The following is a 17,794-nucleotide window of genomic DNA, read 5'->3' as shown; positions in this document are numbered from 1 at the left end:
GAGAAAAAAGGGAAAAATGTGGATACTTCTTAACTAGGGGCTGGACCAAGAATATTCTAGAGATGCCACTGAATAGATACTCATTAGTGTTAGAAAATATTTAACATTTCAGGAAAAACAAAATGCTAAGTTATGCTCTTTGTTGACTGTATACTTGTGTTTCAGTGAACCAGCTTGACTGTAGGAAAAAACCTTCAGACTAAACAAATGTCATGAGGAATATAAGCACAAAAAGTATGATGTGAAACCAGACAGTATACACACCTGGTATAGTTACTTGAATGATGTTAAGATCTTCAACACCTGCAGCTGTGTTCACCACCGTGTTGGTTGTGGTGCTTGCTGTATTGGCTATATTAGATGAATTATTTTTCCCTAAAAGTAAGAAAATTGATTTTAAAACATTTGTAGAAAGCCTAAAATCTTGAATGTCCCATATAAAGAAAATACTGCAAAATAACAGATATTTGCAAAGTTTTCAAAGCAGAGCCAGCTCCCTTTTCAAAATGGGAGCAGCTTCCAATGAGACATACTCACTGAAGGTACACACTACTCTGTCTTTCCAACCCAAGAGGAGAAAGACCTAGATTAAAGATAATGTTAGTCTTTACCTACCTGGTTTTCTAAAAAGATTATTAAGAAAAGGAAGAAAAGAATATGTGGAGCATGTATTTTGGTATTTTTATTAACAGAAAAATCATATCACTTGCAGTTAATTCAGCAACAGCTAGTGATCTGTATGTTCACTGCGCGCATTCACAAAAGAAATCCCTTACAGTTTTATTTGTGAGCTCTGTTGTCCAGTGGCACAAACTAGCATAGTTCAAGTAACTCAACAGAGTTTTGCCAACCCATACTAACAGATAATAATATGACTCGAAACATTTCAATGACCTGCCTGACACAATTTTCTACTGGCTACCTGAACTCCTATCTGTGGAGCACTTGTTATTTAGATTGCCTACATATTAGGAGCAAATAATTTATCTTTAGACCTGAATTACTTCTGTGAATCACACATTGCTCATTACATTCTGATAAAAGGTAGTAAAGAATATATTAGAGGCATGATTATTGTGAATAACTTTAAAATTTTAACACTTCCTTACTAAAGCTATATTTAAACTGTAACTGGGAAGTGCTTTTCCCATCTTAAAAACAAACAAGCAAACCAACCACAATGTAGAATGAATCTTTCAGGAATTCATTAACACCATGCAGCTCTCCTGATTTGTATTTAATCCTTGAAAGAGACTGTTATCTAGAACATTAAACAGTTGCAAAACTCACTTTGGGGGCTTCTAGCAGAACTTTCCTTAACAGCTGCCTCAAACATCTCAGGCCTGCAACAGATTGAACATTTCATGTACAATAATAAAATTACATTCATCAACATTAAAGAAAATGCAATTTTCTAATATTAATTTATTAAAGACAGGAACTAAGTGGTATCTTCAGCCAGACAGCCAAGAATGCAATGGCTGAGAGGCTCCACGGCTTCTCTTGCCACTATTTCTACACTGGCACACAGGTATCTAAAGCTATTCTACACAAGAAAAATAAATTCTTACAACCCCCAATACACAAATCTCCACTTCTCAGCTCTTAGTACACTACCGTCAAGTTTTAAGAATAACCCATGAGCGCTCCACACAGTAGGAACTAAACCAGTGAAGTGATAACTGAAATGGGCTAAGAAATCTGGACTTGCTCCTCCTCCCCAAACAGGTTTTGAGTATCTTTCAGAACAGACAGATTACTGTATCTTGCTCCACAACTACAAGAGCTTTCTGACCATTTCCTCATTTACTAAAAATATTCCAGTGTGTAATGTATAGAGTAACTTAGCAACTCAGCAACACAATTTCATTTTTTGATCTACATTTCAATTCTCATAGAATAGATTATCAAACACACACAACAGTCTTACTTTTTAATAATGAATTTTATCTTAGATTTGTTTCTCAGGATCTTCTCTAGTCTTGGAATTCCAAAAGTAGATGGTCGGCGGAATGGCACCCCCTCGGGTAGTCCTTCCACATAGAAAACCTCTGGGAAGGATTCAAACAATGCAAACGGCACCTTCACTGGTTCAGTCAGCCCCAGTGCTTCCCCTGAAACGCAACAGAGCAAATAAGCTACCAGCTAGATAACTAATATGTATATAAAAATGAAAACCAGTAAAACCAGTATGTAATAGCTGGCCCATACATACTAGATTAGGCAGAACCAGCAGGCTTTGCCTTTTTCGGTGACAGCTATGAGCAGGCAGGAAGAAAATTAACAGTCTCAAACATAACTCATCCTGTTGTAGTAAATCTGATCATAATTTGCAGTTGAAAATTAATAATTTGCAGCCAGCTCATACCACAGGCTCGGTCTGCACATAAGACTATCCCATTTGTGCTCCACTTTGTAACAGGCAATGCATTCTGTCTCTGTCTCTTCTAGAGAATAGCACCAATGGCAGGTGAGATTAGTGCTCTTGTTCTAAAAACTGCGCTCAGAAGAGTAATGAGAAGTCATTACTTCCAAGAGCCATTAGCTTCCAAAGAGCCTGCACTAAAAGAAGCGCTGGGATACAATGGAGCACGTCTCTCCAGATACCACCCATAATGTATCAAGTCAGGCAGAGGCTGAAGTCATACAAAGTCTCATTCATAAGGAGAGGGAAGAAAACTTAAAAAGATGTGCCAGGATGTGGAGTCACTATGCCTCTGGGTCATTAAAGAAGTAGTAATCCAACCACAACTTCTCCATTTCCAAACCCAAATAAAATAACTAGTGGAAATGTGACACAGAATTGCAAGCAGCCTACGTGAGAAGGAACTCGAATAAGAAATTGCCTAGAGTACACAAGCATTGCAGGACATTTGGAATAAACATGTGAACATATTTCTCGTACATCTAACTACATGTTCATAAGAAAGACATTTCAGTAAAAAAGGATCAGTAAACTTACCACATTTTTCATTAAAAAGATTTTCAACTTTCTGCTTTAAGTCAGTAATTTTGGCATTCCACGCCTCTGCCAGGAGGAAATTGGAAGAATTAAATTAACACTCACGCAATGAATCAGTCCTTGAAGAATATTTTAATAAATGTTTAATAAATTATTATGCTTGATAACCGATTTACTATGACAGTAAAACACGCAAAATGGCTTTCATTCTGCAAATGGCACTGAAACATTCTGCTGCAGTCTAAACCTATATCCATATCAATCCTCATTTTCCTAAAGCTTTGAAAGATACTGCTACTACGTAAAGCAAGGGCGATTAAAATTGAAATTAATCCCAGAGCGGTCCAAATTTACAGTATCAGGCAGCATAAAATATACTCACCTGAACCAGCACCCAAAATAGCGGCATAAAGTTCTTCATATGTTCAGTGACATAGCCCTGAAACACATGCCTCTCTCTTGAGAACTGCAAACTCTATCATAGTTTCAACTTCAGTGGGTAAGATTAGATGTCCACCTAGCTAGGCATTTTGTTTCTAACAGCAATCAGCAGCAATTCCTAAAACGGTTTACTTGTGGCTGCAGTATGTGGTCCGCAGCTGGTCTACAAAACTAAAAACTAAGTTGAAAGTTGCAGACTCCTTTTTTTTTTTTTTTTAAAAAAAAAAAAAAGCCTAGGTCTAACAATAACAAGCAAGTCCAAGAAAACTGTACACAACTCTGCATACAAATACTGCCCATGCCAAAACGAGCAGTCATACCAAATCAGTATCTTGTATTCATTCTAAACTGGCTCAGAAGGAGTAAAGAAGTCCTTTGTTTCATGACCATATGACTAAAAAGAAAGCATGGGGGACAAATACAATAAGGCAAATAACAACAAACTCATATGTAAATATAAGTAAATAAATTCAGAATGTAACGATGCTGAAAAAAAGGTTTCATGAGACCTGGGAACTGCTTACAGTTACTCTGAATACAGTCATTCATCTCACTTGACTATGAGGAATTTATCTCGGTTGCAAATCGACCCTGCTTTCAATGCAAAGACTTCTGCACTAGAGCACTGCACAGACAGGCCTGGTCCTCCATGGCTACGTGCTCATGAACACAACTACATGGCTTCCAGTCCTGTCTGGCTTTTTCTTTACTGTTTTTCCAGAACTGGAGAGGTCTATAATGCCAGTCTCGCACAATCAGCTCCGATAGATCATGGCTTACTAATGTTAGTTCAAATCCTTCCTAGTTCCTACATACCACTTGGGTATCTCTGCACAGTGATGCTCAGTATTTCAAGTTAGTGGAGCGCTTATTAAGCTTAAGCACAATATCAGGTCTCAGCTGGGTTTATGCACTCTGGTTTGGTGCACAGTACCACAAATTCTTCAAGGGTCTGCACCCCTGTGAAATAACAGACCAGCAAAAGTCTAAAGGGACTGATTCTGAACCCAAATTAATAAGATCTAGTGGACCTGTGCTACATCATCCAGGATTTCTCTGATGCAGATTATTTTATATGATGAAGAACTGAATGTACATGAAAACAAGAACTTCGCTCATTCACTAACTGCAGAATAAAACATGAATTCAAAATATCTCTGATATGTAATCACCACAATTTTCAATACGAACATTAATAGAATACATGTGTGCGAATTCCCGCAACATTTACCAAAAGAAAACTCTCTTCCTCGTGGCTTGAAACTCATATTGGACCCATTGGTTTGAGAATTAGTTCGAACATCTGTTGTTTGTGGTTTATTAGGACCTGTAAAAAGACATTACATATATACATGCAGAATATGAATCAAGAGTAAAATAAAAAAACCCTTAAGAAGTTCTTCTAGAGTTGTATTTAAGCATTTGATACTACTGATCACGTCTGCCATTTCTGTGCTCAGGACTACATCAGTTCCCACATTTCTGCTTGGAATAAAAAGCCGAAGCAAGCTGTCCAACTCCAACATTTTACATAACCATCATCTGCACAGAAACCAGTAATACTCGGAAATGAAAAATAAAACTGTTCCTATATTAAACTGTATCTGGAGCCCTGAAATGAAATTGAGTTTGCCACATGAGGTGCATGTATAAGCTAATAATGGGCTATGAAAACTGAGAAGAACAGAAAAACATTAGAAGAACAGAAGAGAACAACATTGGAAGAATGTTTAATGATATTTCTTCCATACCTTCTTCAACAGTAACTTCAATCTCTGGGACCTTTGAATTGCCTGCAGGACTTCGCGACCTTTTTGAACTCTTTGGGCTCATTGCTGTAAGTCAATATAATACAAGGTATAATGCACAAACCCTCTATAAAGTATATCCTGCACAGCTAATGAAAAAACCGCTGTATTCTGAAAATTTCAACAGACTGAAGAATCACTTGTGTCTGTACTAAGTACAGTCTGCATTGTAAAAGCTGAACAATACAGTGATGCTTACAGCCTTAAAAAGTAGGTTTAGTACTCTTGAAAAAGGCAGGTATCACACCTAAATGTTCACTCTACTAATTCGAACAGAAGACTAAGTGTGAGGGACAGCTTTGGTACTTTTTATTATCTAAATAACAAAATTACTAAATTCTGAATTTTTTTATAGACAACTTAAACTTGAAAGACTTTATTTTTTATTCTTTTCTTACAAAACTTCATTGTTATTTACTTCAGTTCACAGCTATAAGATAAATATGGTTTAGGTCATTAATAGCAAAATAAAAGTTGTTGAAATCAGGTAAATTCAATCTTCTGTATTGGAATAGTCTTAAGTAAAAAAAAAGTAGATAAATTTATGTTTTGAGCAACTCTTTCAAATAATAGCAGATTTAGAGGTTACTATGCTAGATCATCTTTAATAATGCCTTTTGTTTGCAACATCCATATTTTTCAACCACAAAGAGATCTCACAGTCTGCTAAGGAAGCAGAAAGTAAGCATTTATGAATTGATGGCAGCAAATAATACTTAATTGTTTACCTTTAGTGTTTATTTTACTAGCCAGTCCTGGAGGCAAATAGGAAGTGACAAGCTCAGGCCTAAAAGTTGAACAGAACACAATCCAATCAGTTACACATATAAGAAAAATAATACAGCAAAATGTTACAAATTTCTTGGAATTCAGTTGAGTTCAAATTTACATAACATCAGCTCTCTATAATAAAATTCTGCTAGAAACATGAGTGACTCTCCATTTACTATAATCACAAAAAGTTAGAAAACATAAAGCTACATTTTCTACTCTTCAATATTCTTCTGGGTTTATTTCAAGCAAAAAAATAGAGGGAAAAAAAAAGAAGGAAAAAAACTTTCAGGTACAAGGCCATTTTTTCCCCTAGATCCTTGATGCAGAAACACACAATTTATACTTCTACATAAATTTAATAAGGAAGGTGTATCCTTTTATAAGATAAAAACATACGTGCAAAATGTTATTTCTGTTTCATGGAAACAGAATTTACGTAACATTTAAAGCCTAAAGTTGCTGGGAAGAAAATCAAGTAACTTCAAAACCAGGAGTAAAAGTAACTGAATTACAAACATACTTTTTAACAACAAATTTGATTTTGCCACTCCCACGGACAATTCTTTCAAGGCGTGGAATTCCAAACCATGTAGGACTCCGGAAGGGGATTCCTTCTGGCAAGCCTTCGACGTACAAGTACTCAGGGTTTGATTCAAATACAGGATAGGGAACTTTCACTGCCTCTGAAAGCCCCAGAGCTTGGGCTGAAAATAAAGATTTAATGATAGTTTACACACTCAAATGGGTGGTATTTTATCTCAAGTGATTTTAAGAAGCTTGGCTTACAGAAGCTTTGCTACTCAGAGGTAATAAAAAAAACCCAAGAGAAATATTTAAATAGATTTTCTATTATTTTCTGTAGAATAACTGCAGGTGGGGACTCAGTCCATCTTGTTACAGATAACATCTAAGCCTGCAGTGCCTAACGTTTTCTTCTGAGAACTTTTTTCATCCAAAAGCTTTTTGTGCACATCTTCTCACACAACTGGAAAAACTATGGCCTAGGACGTTGTTATAAAGTCATTTATGTCAGTTATAGGAAAGAGTCAGTAAAAAGTAGGTAAGAGGAGGCAAGATGTCCATATTTCATGTTTAAGTACAGTAAAATTTAAAACTCTTTTTACAGATGAGTTTTAAAATGCAGTAGCATTATAAAAGAATTCATTTAACATTTAACTTACCGAACTTCATATTAAATATCTCTTCCACTTGCTTTCTTAGCTTTGTGATCCTGACGTTCCAATCTTCTTTTACTGAAAACCAGAAATGGATGTATGTCAGAATATTACCCAGTTCCAGATAAAGAGGTACATTTGAACACAGTTGTTTTAACACAAGAACTTGTAAACTATCAACACAATCATATCTCAGTAGACGAGGACACACAATGACTAATGATTATTAATGGCAGCTTAGATGATACACGTAATTCCCTCTACATAATGGAAAATCTATTTAAACGTAGTTAAAAATTTCAAACACTGGCCAAAGTGGGAGAACTTGTTCTTCAGAGTCTTTAGACACAGGAAGGAATTACTCTAGTGGCTCTTACAAAGTTGGAATTAATTAATCATAGTGCATAAGAAAAACATTCTGTGGAACAGAAGATGAGGATTTAAAGAGTACTTTGCTAAATATTTTGATTAGCATAAAAAAGTCATCTTCTCTACTGTAAATAAAAGCCAGTTATAGGAGTACTAGCCAGAGCAGACAATTTGGAGCTTTGGTAGAGAAGAAAGCAAAGGACACTAGCAGCAATAAAAAACACTTCTTTTCTGACAAACACATCATAATTCATTACTTTTCATCATAACCCACAAATAACAATTAACTGCTACTGAGTTAAAATCATTCAGAGTTGTGGAAAGCACACATGAAGGAAGCTATACAGAAATTTTTTGTTTCCGAATCATATTTCTCACTGGCAAATTACCTTGTTTATTTCTAGCTTCTTATATTTTCAAGGCAAGATGCATTAATATTTTTTGCAATCTGGCCTACTTATTTGATAGATTTCACAGGTATTTAACACCTGCATGCGTGCTTATACTTATTCACATGTTGTAGTCTTACTGGCAAAGGAATTAGACTGACTAATTTACTTTAAAACGTTGTTTGCAGACTATCTGTCGAGGGCACAGGATTACAACTTTGCAACAGAATAATATTTTGCTTTATAAAAGGTCTAATATTCTTTAGCAACATAAAGTCTGCATCTGCAGTAAGAAGATCCTCGGCTTTTGCCTGGGAAAATTTTTGTCACTGGGCTGTAAGCCCAAGAGAACATTTGCTGAGTTTGCCTGTCTGATATCAAACTCTGGACCCTGGTAAGATTTGTGGGCACTGGTAATAACCAGACTCACCTATAAGTTAGTGAAAAATACAGTGAAATAGCTAGTACAAAAAAAGAAATGTTATTCTGAACATTCAAACAGTCTGAGTTTTAAGAATCATAACCACTGCATGTTGGTTCCTTCAGAAAGAGGATTTTATTAGCTGGGTTTTTACTGCTATCATTGGCATCTACTGTCATTACTTCATTGTCAAATTGTCAGTTATATTGTCAAATTTGACAACAATTGGGGTTTTGGCAACAAAACAAACCCAAAACAAAACCTCAAAACAACAATGCTGCCTTTTCCTTCTGCTCCACATTGAACACAGTCTTTTCTACTGAGCTGCCCTCTTGCTCAACATGACCCTTTCCCTTCAGGAAACAAACAAAATCCACAATACATTGTGATGATGAAAGACGACTACTGATTACATGATTATTAAATCATATTATTTCCTTTTTTTTCCTGCAGCAACCTCAACACAATTATTTCCTAAAGCTGCTGTTTGTTTATCCAGTGAAATGTGTGTGGAGAAAAACCTAGGAAGCCCTGGATCTTGGTTTGTGTTATTACTACAAGCAGATTCCTACTCCTACAGAAAACTAACAAGATCTGGATTGTACACTTCTGTAGCAAGAAAGTGCCAATACACTGTATTTCTGAGTGCTCTGAATTGAAAACCAATCTTTTTCTTCTCCTGTGTTAAAGGCACCTCACACTTTCAAGAAGTCATTACAACTCCTTACCAACAGAGGCCTGAAAAAAGCCCAGAATCAGCCGTGAAATGTTAAGGGGCTCGAGCTTTGACTTAGGCCAGGATAGTAACTCCAGGTCTCCCGGGCTGTGAAGGTGATCCATTCTAGTTATTCACAGACAGCTGGTCTGCACCACGATCCAGAAAGCCATCCATGTTCATAATGATCAATTTATTCTTTTCATACCTCATGTACAGCATGTCAGCACGCTCAGCACGGAAGGGTTACTTCTTGAAAAATGCTGCATTGATCCAAATGCGTTTCCCCACCAAACCCTGCCATGCCCACTTGGAGAAAGCACCTCTCTTACCTGGCGTGTTTGACCTGGGTTGAATAACTTCGGTTGAAGTGAGCGTTAGCAGCTCTGGCCTGCAACCAGAAAACAAATAATCTGCCCTTTCTTGCCATGAATTAAATACTACTACTTATTGTGACATGAATTAAAAGTTTGGATTTTTCTATTATGTATTTCACACTTGTGAACACACTATGAAGATATTTTGGAAGACTTGTCTGGATTGCAAATACCCACTTTATAACGCAGAATATTTAATCTGCCTATTTCGTAGCTAGAGATCGAATGCTACGTGACTTACTGAAACCAAATGCTTTATTACACAAAGGGTGTTTGTTTGGTCTCTTTCTTAAGAAACAACAAAAAAACCCCACAACCCCTCCATGTTTAGGCATTAAAACAAACACTTACCTTTTGATCACAAATTTTATTCTGTTGCCCACTTGAATTATTTTTTCAAGGCGAGGGATTCCATACCAGGAAGGACTCCTAAAGGGGATGTTCTCCGGCAGCCCTTCAACATAGAGGTCAGTAGGATGGGCCTCAAATTTCTGGTATGGAACAGCTTTAGGCTCAGTGCTCCCCATGGCCTCCGCTATTGGAACAAAATACATCCAGTCACATGTATTGGCCACCAACCTTTATCAAAAGCTAGTTAAGCTACCAATTCTTCAGGTTGTTGCAGTCATGATCTTAGAACCTGGAACAATGCAGGATATCTAAACCCAGCAGAGTTCAAGTCTCAGCACATCAAAACCACAAAAATTTACCATATTGTATCACGCTGCTATTGGGCAGTCACAATGCTAGACTGAAGATTACTGGGCTCCTCAGTGGGACATAATACAGTGGTTTTATCCAAAGTTTTTAATCTATTATAGAGTATCATGCAACATTTTATTCTAACTCTTATGAAGCTGACTATATTTTTATATTGGAGAGAACATAAAAATTCACCCAGAAACGTTCTAATACTAATTTTAATGATACTGCAATGGATATAAATAAGTAAATGGCTGTTTTATTCACCATCAAAGGAAAAAAAATCCAAATAGGAAGAAATTCAGAGCAATTAGAAGAGCTGTACATATAAATTTTTTTAACTATGAATTTACCCTGTTGTATAAGCAGTAGAGTAATACATTCTTTTTCACTCAACTGCCAGGATTTTAAATATTTGAAAAAACTGATCAAAGGTCTCATTCATGTAGACGTTCAAAGAAAATAACGAAAGCAACCTTCAAGAAATACAAAGCCATACAAGAAAAGAAAATAATAATACTGTGCTCACCAAACTTTTTACAGAAGAGTTGATCTACCATCTTTCTCAGTTTGGTGATTCTGGCATACCACTCCTCTTTCACTGTATTTGAGAGTGACACAGAACAAAAATAATGTCCCCTGATTATTTTGGTTATATTTTCAGTTGTTCAGTTTATAGCATGCACAACCATTCTGCATTTTCAGGTAACCCAGAAAATACTATGCAGAAGTATGGATTCAACTTGGAACTAGGAAAATTAATTATAAAAAATAACAGAATATTAAAATTGTACAAAATTCCATTGAACCAGTGACCTCACTCTTGCTACAAAAGGCACACAGTGTATTGGCATGAAGAACTGCAATGCTTTCATCATCCACCTCCAATCTGTAGATCCCATTTGAAGATGGGATTAGTCTTTTGCCAGTTTCATTTTATAAAAAATTATCTTGATATTCAGTGCAGAATTTGGTATGCATATGGGATGGAAACTTGTTTTCAAGCAATTTTCACTAAGCACTGAGAACCCCAAAGCAAGCTTTTACAATGGGTGCACACCAAGTAGTTTGCTCCTTGCTGTGTATTCACACTGAACTTCCAGCATCCATTTCTCCCACTGTTCGCAGACAATACTTTTTAAATGGTGATTAATAACTACATCAAATGACTCTAGGGATTTTGTCATTCTTCTTGAGATGACCAGCAGCTTAGTTCCTCCTCTCCAAAACGTTTCCTTTACACTACCTAAGACATGAGTTAAGTTATAATTTAGACACACAACACAACTTGTGGCAGGTATGTACATTAGCATATCCTGGTCAAAAAAACAAGATTAAATACAGTTTTTCCATCATTTAATCACTTGAGTATCGTTGCTTATTGGCTGACACACATGCAGCTTTGGAGTTCACAAGACAAAGTTTTGCACCTGGAGACAGCAATGAATTTGAGTTCTCCTCCTCCAACAGTGGTGATGTTGGTGCTGTCATATTTAGTAGCAGGAATTTTTTTTTTCAGGAATGGTAACAGCTTTTCCTTCCGTTTTGTCACGTGTGCTTGTCATTTGGGATTGTGACTGGTACACCCTGCTCCCAACCCCTGGTGATGTGGTTAGCATAACTAATGCCATTTTGTAAGGCAAGCAGCCACTCTCCGTGACTGAGCAGGTCGTGTATTTGTTCCCTTTCCCTTCATTCTCAGGCCATGAAGGTCCTGTGAACCAAGTAGACAAACGGAACAGATTTCCTCTTCCCCTCCCTACCAGCCTCAAGGTTCCTGGGCACCAGGCCGATTAATCCCTTCCTCACCAGCCTTGAAGGTCTCAGACACCCGACCAGCCCAGCGGTGGTGATGTCCCCAGCACAGAACATGGAAGCGTTACGGTACGCGGAGCCCTGTTCACAAAACCAAGCAGTTACAAGTCCTAAGGAGGGAAGCTGCTGGACAGCGAGACCCATGACTCCACCGTGGCCAGGGACAGCCCACCGTCCTCTGCTTCCTCCAAGGATTGAGTGATTCCTCTTTTGTATCATCTTTGAGTCTAGATTATGATTGTTATATTGATACAGCAAGCCATGTGCTAAGATCTGACCCGATCTACAGAGGGTCTAGGTGATTAGAAACCATAGGTTAAGTTGTATCATAAATTCTGTATTACGCTACTTATAAATTGTGCTACAGTGATTCTGCTTGTAGAAATCCTGTGACATTCTAAACATAATTCTATGCTATCCTAATTATACTATCCTGTTAAAAAAATAAGGCTTTAATTGTAACTAAAATTTAGCACCATCTCATTCTGCCAAGGATCCCTAAACAAACCTGTCTGTCCCCTCAGTGCTGGGTGACAGGGATCAAAGCATATATCATACAAATCAGTTTTTTCTTCTGAGTATGTCGTTGTGACCAACAAGTGGAAGCGCATCAGTCTTGAACAAGACACCGGACAGCTGCCACGCAGTGGGTTTAGTCAGCGTGCACAAGCAACAACTTCTGCTCCATAACTTCATTGTACCAGGTTGGGCTATCTTCATAGCCACCTGCTCACACTTCTCCAGCCATTTGCTGATCCAAACCGTCACTGCCCGACCGGTTTGTCTTGGAACCAATATCAGTCTTCCCAGGACTTCAGGGTTGAGGCCATTTCATAAAACCTTCCTCACCAGCCTGTTTCCCACAGGAATGCAAATGTAAATCGTCTTTCTTCTGCCAGTGAAAATACAACTTGTGTACTCATGCCACTCCTCTCCTGCTGGGGACACAAGCTAGCAGGGGCCATGATAGAGCAGGACATTGGACATGGAGCTGCAGGGAGGTGACAGCAGGGGCTGGCATTACATCGTTCTCTCTCCTGAGATGGCAGCGGACGTGTGGAGCAGCAGAGGAAACAATGAGCTACGGGGAAAGAGGGAATCCAAACAGGGAGAAAAGAAAACGGAGGGAAAGGAGGTTCAGACAGCTGCTGTCTTCTGAGCTGTGTTCTCTGAGATGTTCCCGGTGTTCCCAACAGCTTTCACAGACTTTCTCTTCTCTCAAAAATAATGCAGAGGTCATACATGAATATACTATCATTACAAGTTAGTGAAGAGAAGCAACATGAAGTGACTGCTCATAACACTGTGCCATAAAAATGGGTTACCACGAGTTTTCTTAGCTACAGGGGTTTTGTGAGATATGTAATGTAGCTGCTTTGTCTTCATAATCAGTATAACCATATTAAATACAACAAAAACAACAGAGAAAAGTACTAGTTTAAAAACCCACTTAAAAGTACAGTTAAGACTCAGTCATTAGCCTACCTACTATTTTTGTAGTCAAATTTGGTGCTCAAAGGAACAGTAGGTTACTAAGACTCAAGACACTAGGTTAACTTATAACGCAGGGAAAGTTTAATTCCTACACATGTGTTAAAGTGACATACTTATGACATAATTTCTTTGCTTAATTTAGACCCTTAATGTTCACTTGAAGTACAGTCTTTGATATACTCTTTACAGCAGAAGACTATGAGTATATAATACAAGATAATGGTGCTCCAGTAGGGCAGACACTAGCATTTATATGCTTGCATCCCCATCTGAACTAAGAATTTCTCTGGTATTACAAAAAATTCACAGTTCAACCAGGCTGAGGTTGCCAGTTAGCATTTTGGGGTTGGGAGCAATTTGTTTACTACCATTGGTTCAGGCATACAAGCTTTCAACACTTGGCTTAATTAGACAATTAAAAAAATGCCCTGAAGCCCTAGAGAGAGTAGAATACAACTTAAGAGAAAAACAAGTCCAGGAAAGTAATTTATCAACTAGTGCCAATGTAAAGACACAATTCTTTCAAAACTTGATTTTTTTTTCCATACTAAACTTTTTTCTCCGAACTTGAGGGGAAATGAGTTAACGGCTGCAATTGTAACAAAAGTTTATTCTGGTAGTCTTGTTTTAACACGGTCATTTTTGTTACCTTTGGATGGCTGCTCAATGGACACAACACATGTAAGAGCATGCATCTGCTGAAAAGTATTCCTGATGGCAAAAGTGGTTAGAATGCATTGTCTTTGCACTACTACATGAAAATGGAGTCCCATCATCCAAGCAAGTCAGACTCTACAATAATAAATGTCACTATAACCAGTATGTACATTACTGCATTTCAGTTAATCTGCTTTTAGCAAATATCATATATAAGCAATTATTCCAGGATACAGACAGTTCCCTACCCAGTAAACTCTATCAGCTATTGAAACTACTGCCTTTTCTCTAGATCTCAACAGACTAACACTCAGGTCATTGTTCTTCCTTCTGGTCAGCTGCATCAAATCAGTTGATAGAGTGTTAGTAACATTAGCTTGGATAACCAGTGGAAAACTGCTGTCACTTTGTAGCTAAAGAAAATTCAAAACAAGAGGAATTATTTGCAATGTGTTATTAGTAAAAGCAAATGGTAGCCACCACTAAGACTGACAAATAGGAAATCATACTGCACTTGTACAACTCTCACTTTTGAAGACCTACCTCCTGCAACTGGTTTGTCCAACGGTACATCTTCTCGTGTTGAATTCAAAAGCTCATGCCTAAAAGATTTAAGACATATGCTTCAACAGTGATACACACTTTGATAAACCAGAAGTTACAGGCTACAGCTACATCCTTAAGGTACCACTGAAAGATGAGGGGAAAAAAACAACCCCCCCCCCCCCAAAAACAAAAAAAAAAACCCAAAACCAAAACCCAGGGGACATCACGATCCCCAACATTAAATTCCAATTAACACTGAAGTATTACAAGAGCTGGTTGGAGAGAGGTTGGAACCGTACTGACAAAAACATTTTTAATAGCTGATACCCATATCCACCCAAGCCATAACATTTCCCGGTAACATACAGATTACATTACAATTATCTCTGAGGTCTAAGATGCATTTCATCAGAAACAAAGATCCAAATAAAAAATTTAACCTTTAAAAATTAAAATCTCAAAGCAAGACATTTCTGTTTCCCAAATACATTTAGCTTCATCCACATTAGAACAACAAAAAAATTTAAGAATTCTGATGTTTCTCACAGAGCTGAACTGGTTTTTGAGCTGCTCTGGTTATCACACATTACAAAACCAATGAACAGCATAAATTAATTACTGTTAACAACTAAGATAAATTTGACAAGAGCAGGTGCCAGCATTGCGTAAATATTAAAATCTACGCATAGTGTCTCATTTTAAGTGATACAAGAGTAGATGTACACTTCTTCCACTTCTCTGGTTATCTGCAAGTGTTAAGATGACAGAAACTGAACACATACCTCTCAAATTTGAGAAACTAGCATCCGTGCTAAAGTCAGCATGCACAGAGGCATGGGCTGTCACTACCTTCTGAGCCTGACGACTGCAATTAGCAGATGCCTACCTACTTCAAAAACTCTTGGATTAGGCCCTACACCACTGAACAATAGTCAGTTGTTACTCACAGAAGCTTCATTTAAACTGTAAATGCCCATCTGTGGTGTGAAACTTCACATCTGTCTGAAGTGAAGCACCAAACTCTAAGAGGTAAATACCCACCCACTACCAAAGCTGCCTATCCGTCTGCCACAGTCGTACCCACAGTACTGGATCTTGAAGTGCTCTGTAGCTCTGAGATCCACCACACGGCATCCACAGATGCCGGCATCTCTCCCTGCGTATCCTGAATTCAGGCTTGGTTCAGGCCCCTTTCCAATTCTACCTGCCTTTGCAGAAAGTAATGTCAGGGTTCTTCTAGGAAAGCCACCAGTGCAAGAAAGAAGAAAAAGAGAAAGAATGGAGCCCAGAACATCTCATGCCCTCACTTTAAAGGCAGATGATATCCTGTCAGCCTAGCTACGGCAGGCAACTGAGCCCTCATGCAGTTTCTGTGTATATCTAAGGTCTCCCTTCGTGTACACTATCTGATCTACGTCCAGACACACCAAGGACACACATCCAGCTCAGTCACAGGAACCAGTAGCAATTTTGGCCTCAAGCTTGCCCTAGGAGATGCTATACACAGATATGGCCATAGGCACCTTGATACACCATTCCAGCAAGAAAAAAACAAAAGCACAAGCTGAAATGTAGTCCAGGATCCTCAGAAAGCATAAAATATCTCCAAGTCAATGGATTTCAACATGCATTACAGCTGCAAATATTAAAATAGTATAAAGAGATCTGCCCATGACAAGAAGTCCATAATATTGAAGAGATCTGTCCAGATCTCAGCCACCACTGTGGTGCTCTGGTGATCTGAATTTACCAGAGTGAACATCAACTAAAAATAACTCCTCAGTACCGCAAAAGGATAGAACAGTAGAAATCAGTTTGGAAGTTCTTGAAGATAAAATGAAGCAGAGCAGAGCCACTGAGTAATATAGAGACAAAAATGTAAAATTCCTTACTTTTTAATCACAAACCGGATCCGCTCCTTTGCTAGAAGTATCCTCTCAAGACGGGGAATGCCGTACGTGGATGGCCGCCTGAAGGGAATTCCTTCTGGCAGCCCTTCCACATATAAGTCTTCCACATGTGACTGGAAGAGTGGGTATGGGATAGACACTGGACCTTTTGCTTTTATAGCTTGAGCTTTAAAAAAAAAGGAGAATAAAAACATTAGATGGGCTTGTGTCTCTACTCAAATTACCTGTTTGGTATCACTCTGAAAAACATTAAAATTAGCAGACAGGCAATAACCCCCTCAGCACATTTAAACATGCAAGCATTCATATTTGTGGGGGGTTGTTTTCGTTTTATAGCAAAATCACTCTAATTCACAGTAAACAAGCTGCAGACCTGCATACATATGCAGATTCTCCTCTTTTCCCTTTACTCTGTAAACATTTAATAACAGAGACTGCACCTGTTACAGTGAAGTTTCACAGTATTTTGGTTTTGTTTAACAGCACATTTTGAAAGATGAAATTATCTAGACTTAATTATAAACCAAGCATGTTTTAGTTCATTAGCTCTGATTATTATTATTTGTTACTACTACTGGGTTACAAGAGTCATTAATGCCTTGGAGGAGGGGCACACATCCCTTCTTTTGAGTGAATTTCTAAAGCTTCCATGTTATTTTAGAAATATTAATGAAATAAACAATATACTTCTAACTCTGTCGAAAAAAGCATGACCCTACTAATGAAATCTTTGAAGCAAGTGAAAAGCAATTAACAGATTCACCCACAGCTGGAAAATAACATCCATGTATTTCTTTAAAGTTATGAGGACCGCAATCGTACCGATACACCTATCAGGCTGGCAAATACTGGAGAATGGCATGATGGTTTGCAAACACCAAGAGGGCTGATTTCTTTATACTCACAAGGGTACGTTAATTTTGTAGGCCATGCAACAAGAATTTTCTATTACCATCTGACTGGTCTGCAAATAGCTTGGTACATTCTGTTGTTTTGCTATGGAAATTAGATGTAAAAAATTATTTGAGGAGAGAAAGGCCAAACTAAGGCCAAAATAGAGTACAGTGATGTTGTGGCAGCATTTCTGAAAGCAAAACTACTCAGAGCACCTTTTCAAGCAACTTAACGAAATGTGAAAGCAGCCTGTGGTTCAGACATCGGTATATACAAAATGCTCACATTAACTCACAAATTCTTAAAAGTAATAAAACAATTTAGGCTTTAAAGGCATTTTGGGTA

The 17,794-nt window shown here is 37.8% G+C and overlaps 1 protein-coding gene across 1 annotated transcript in view; it reads right to left on the bottom strand.

Moving 5' to 3' along the window:
• The window catches only part of GTF2I (general transcription factor IIi), a 67,328-nt gene that overhangs the window by 10,565 nt on the left and 38,969 nt on the right, over nucleotides 1-17,794 (bottom strand). The window contains exons 13-26 of the mRNA XM_009707351.1: nucleotides 16,538-16,721; nucleotides 14,643-14,701; nucleotides 10,663-10,734; nucleotides 9,783-9,966; nucleotides 9,387-9,445; nucleotides 7,167-7,238; nucleotides 6,506-6,689; nucleotides 5,940-5,998; nucleotides 5,155-5,238; nucleotides 4,635-4,730; nucleotides 2,963-3,028; nucleotides 1,931-2,114; nucleotides 1,291-1,343; nucleotides 265-375 (exon numbers count right to left, since the gene is read on the bottom strand). Of these exons, the coding sequence (XP_009705653.1) occupies nucleotides 265-375; nucleotides 1,291-1,343; nucleotides 1,931-2,114; nucleotides 2,963-3,028; nucleotides 4,635-4,730; nucleotides 5,155-5,238; nucleotides 5,940-5,998; nucleotides 6,506-6,689; nucleotides 7,167-7,238; nucleotides 9,387-9,445; nucleotides 9,783-9,966; nucleotides 10,663-10,734; nucleotides 14,643-14,701; nucleotides 16,538-16,721 (1,467 nt within the window). The remainder of the gene's footprint in view (nucleotides 1-264; nucleotides 376-1,290; nucleotides 1,344-1,930; nucleotides 2,115-2,962; nucleotides 3,029-4,634; nucleotides 4,731-5,154; nucleotides 5,239-5,939; nucleotides 5,999-6,505; nucleotides 6,690-7,166; nucleotides 7,239-9,386; nucleotides 9,446-9,782; nucleotides 9,967-10,662; nucleotides 10,735-14,642; nucleotides 14,702-16,537; nucleotides 16,722-17,794) is intronic.

Source organism: Cariama cristata, unplaced genomic scaffold, assembly GCF_000690535.1.
Source record: "Cariama cristata isolate BGI_N322 unplaced genomic scaffold, ASM69053v1 scaffold2119, whole genome shotgun sequence".
In the NCBI taxonomy this organism is placed as follows: domain Eukaryota; kingdom Metazoa; phylum Chordata; class Aves; order Cariamiformes; family Cariamidae; genus Cariama; species Cariama cristata.
Note: the sequence above shows the minus strand (reverse complement) of the source record. Positions and strands in the feature narration are given on the sequence as shown.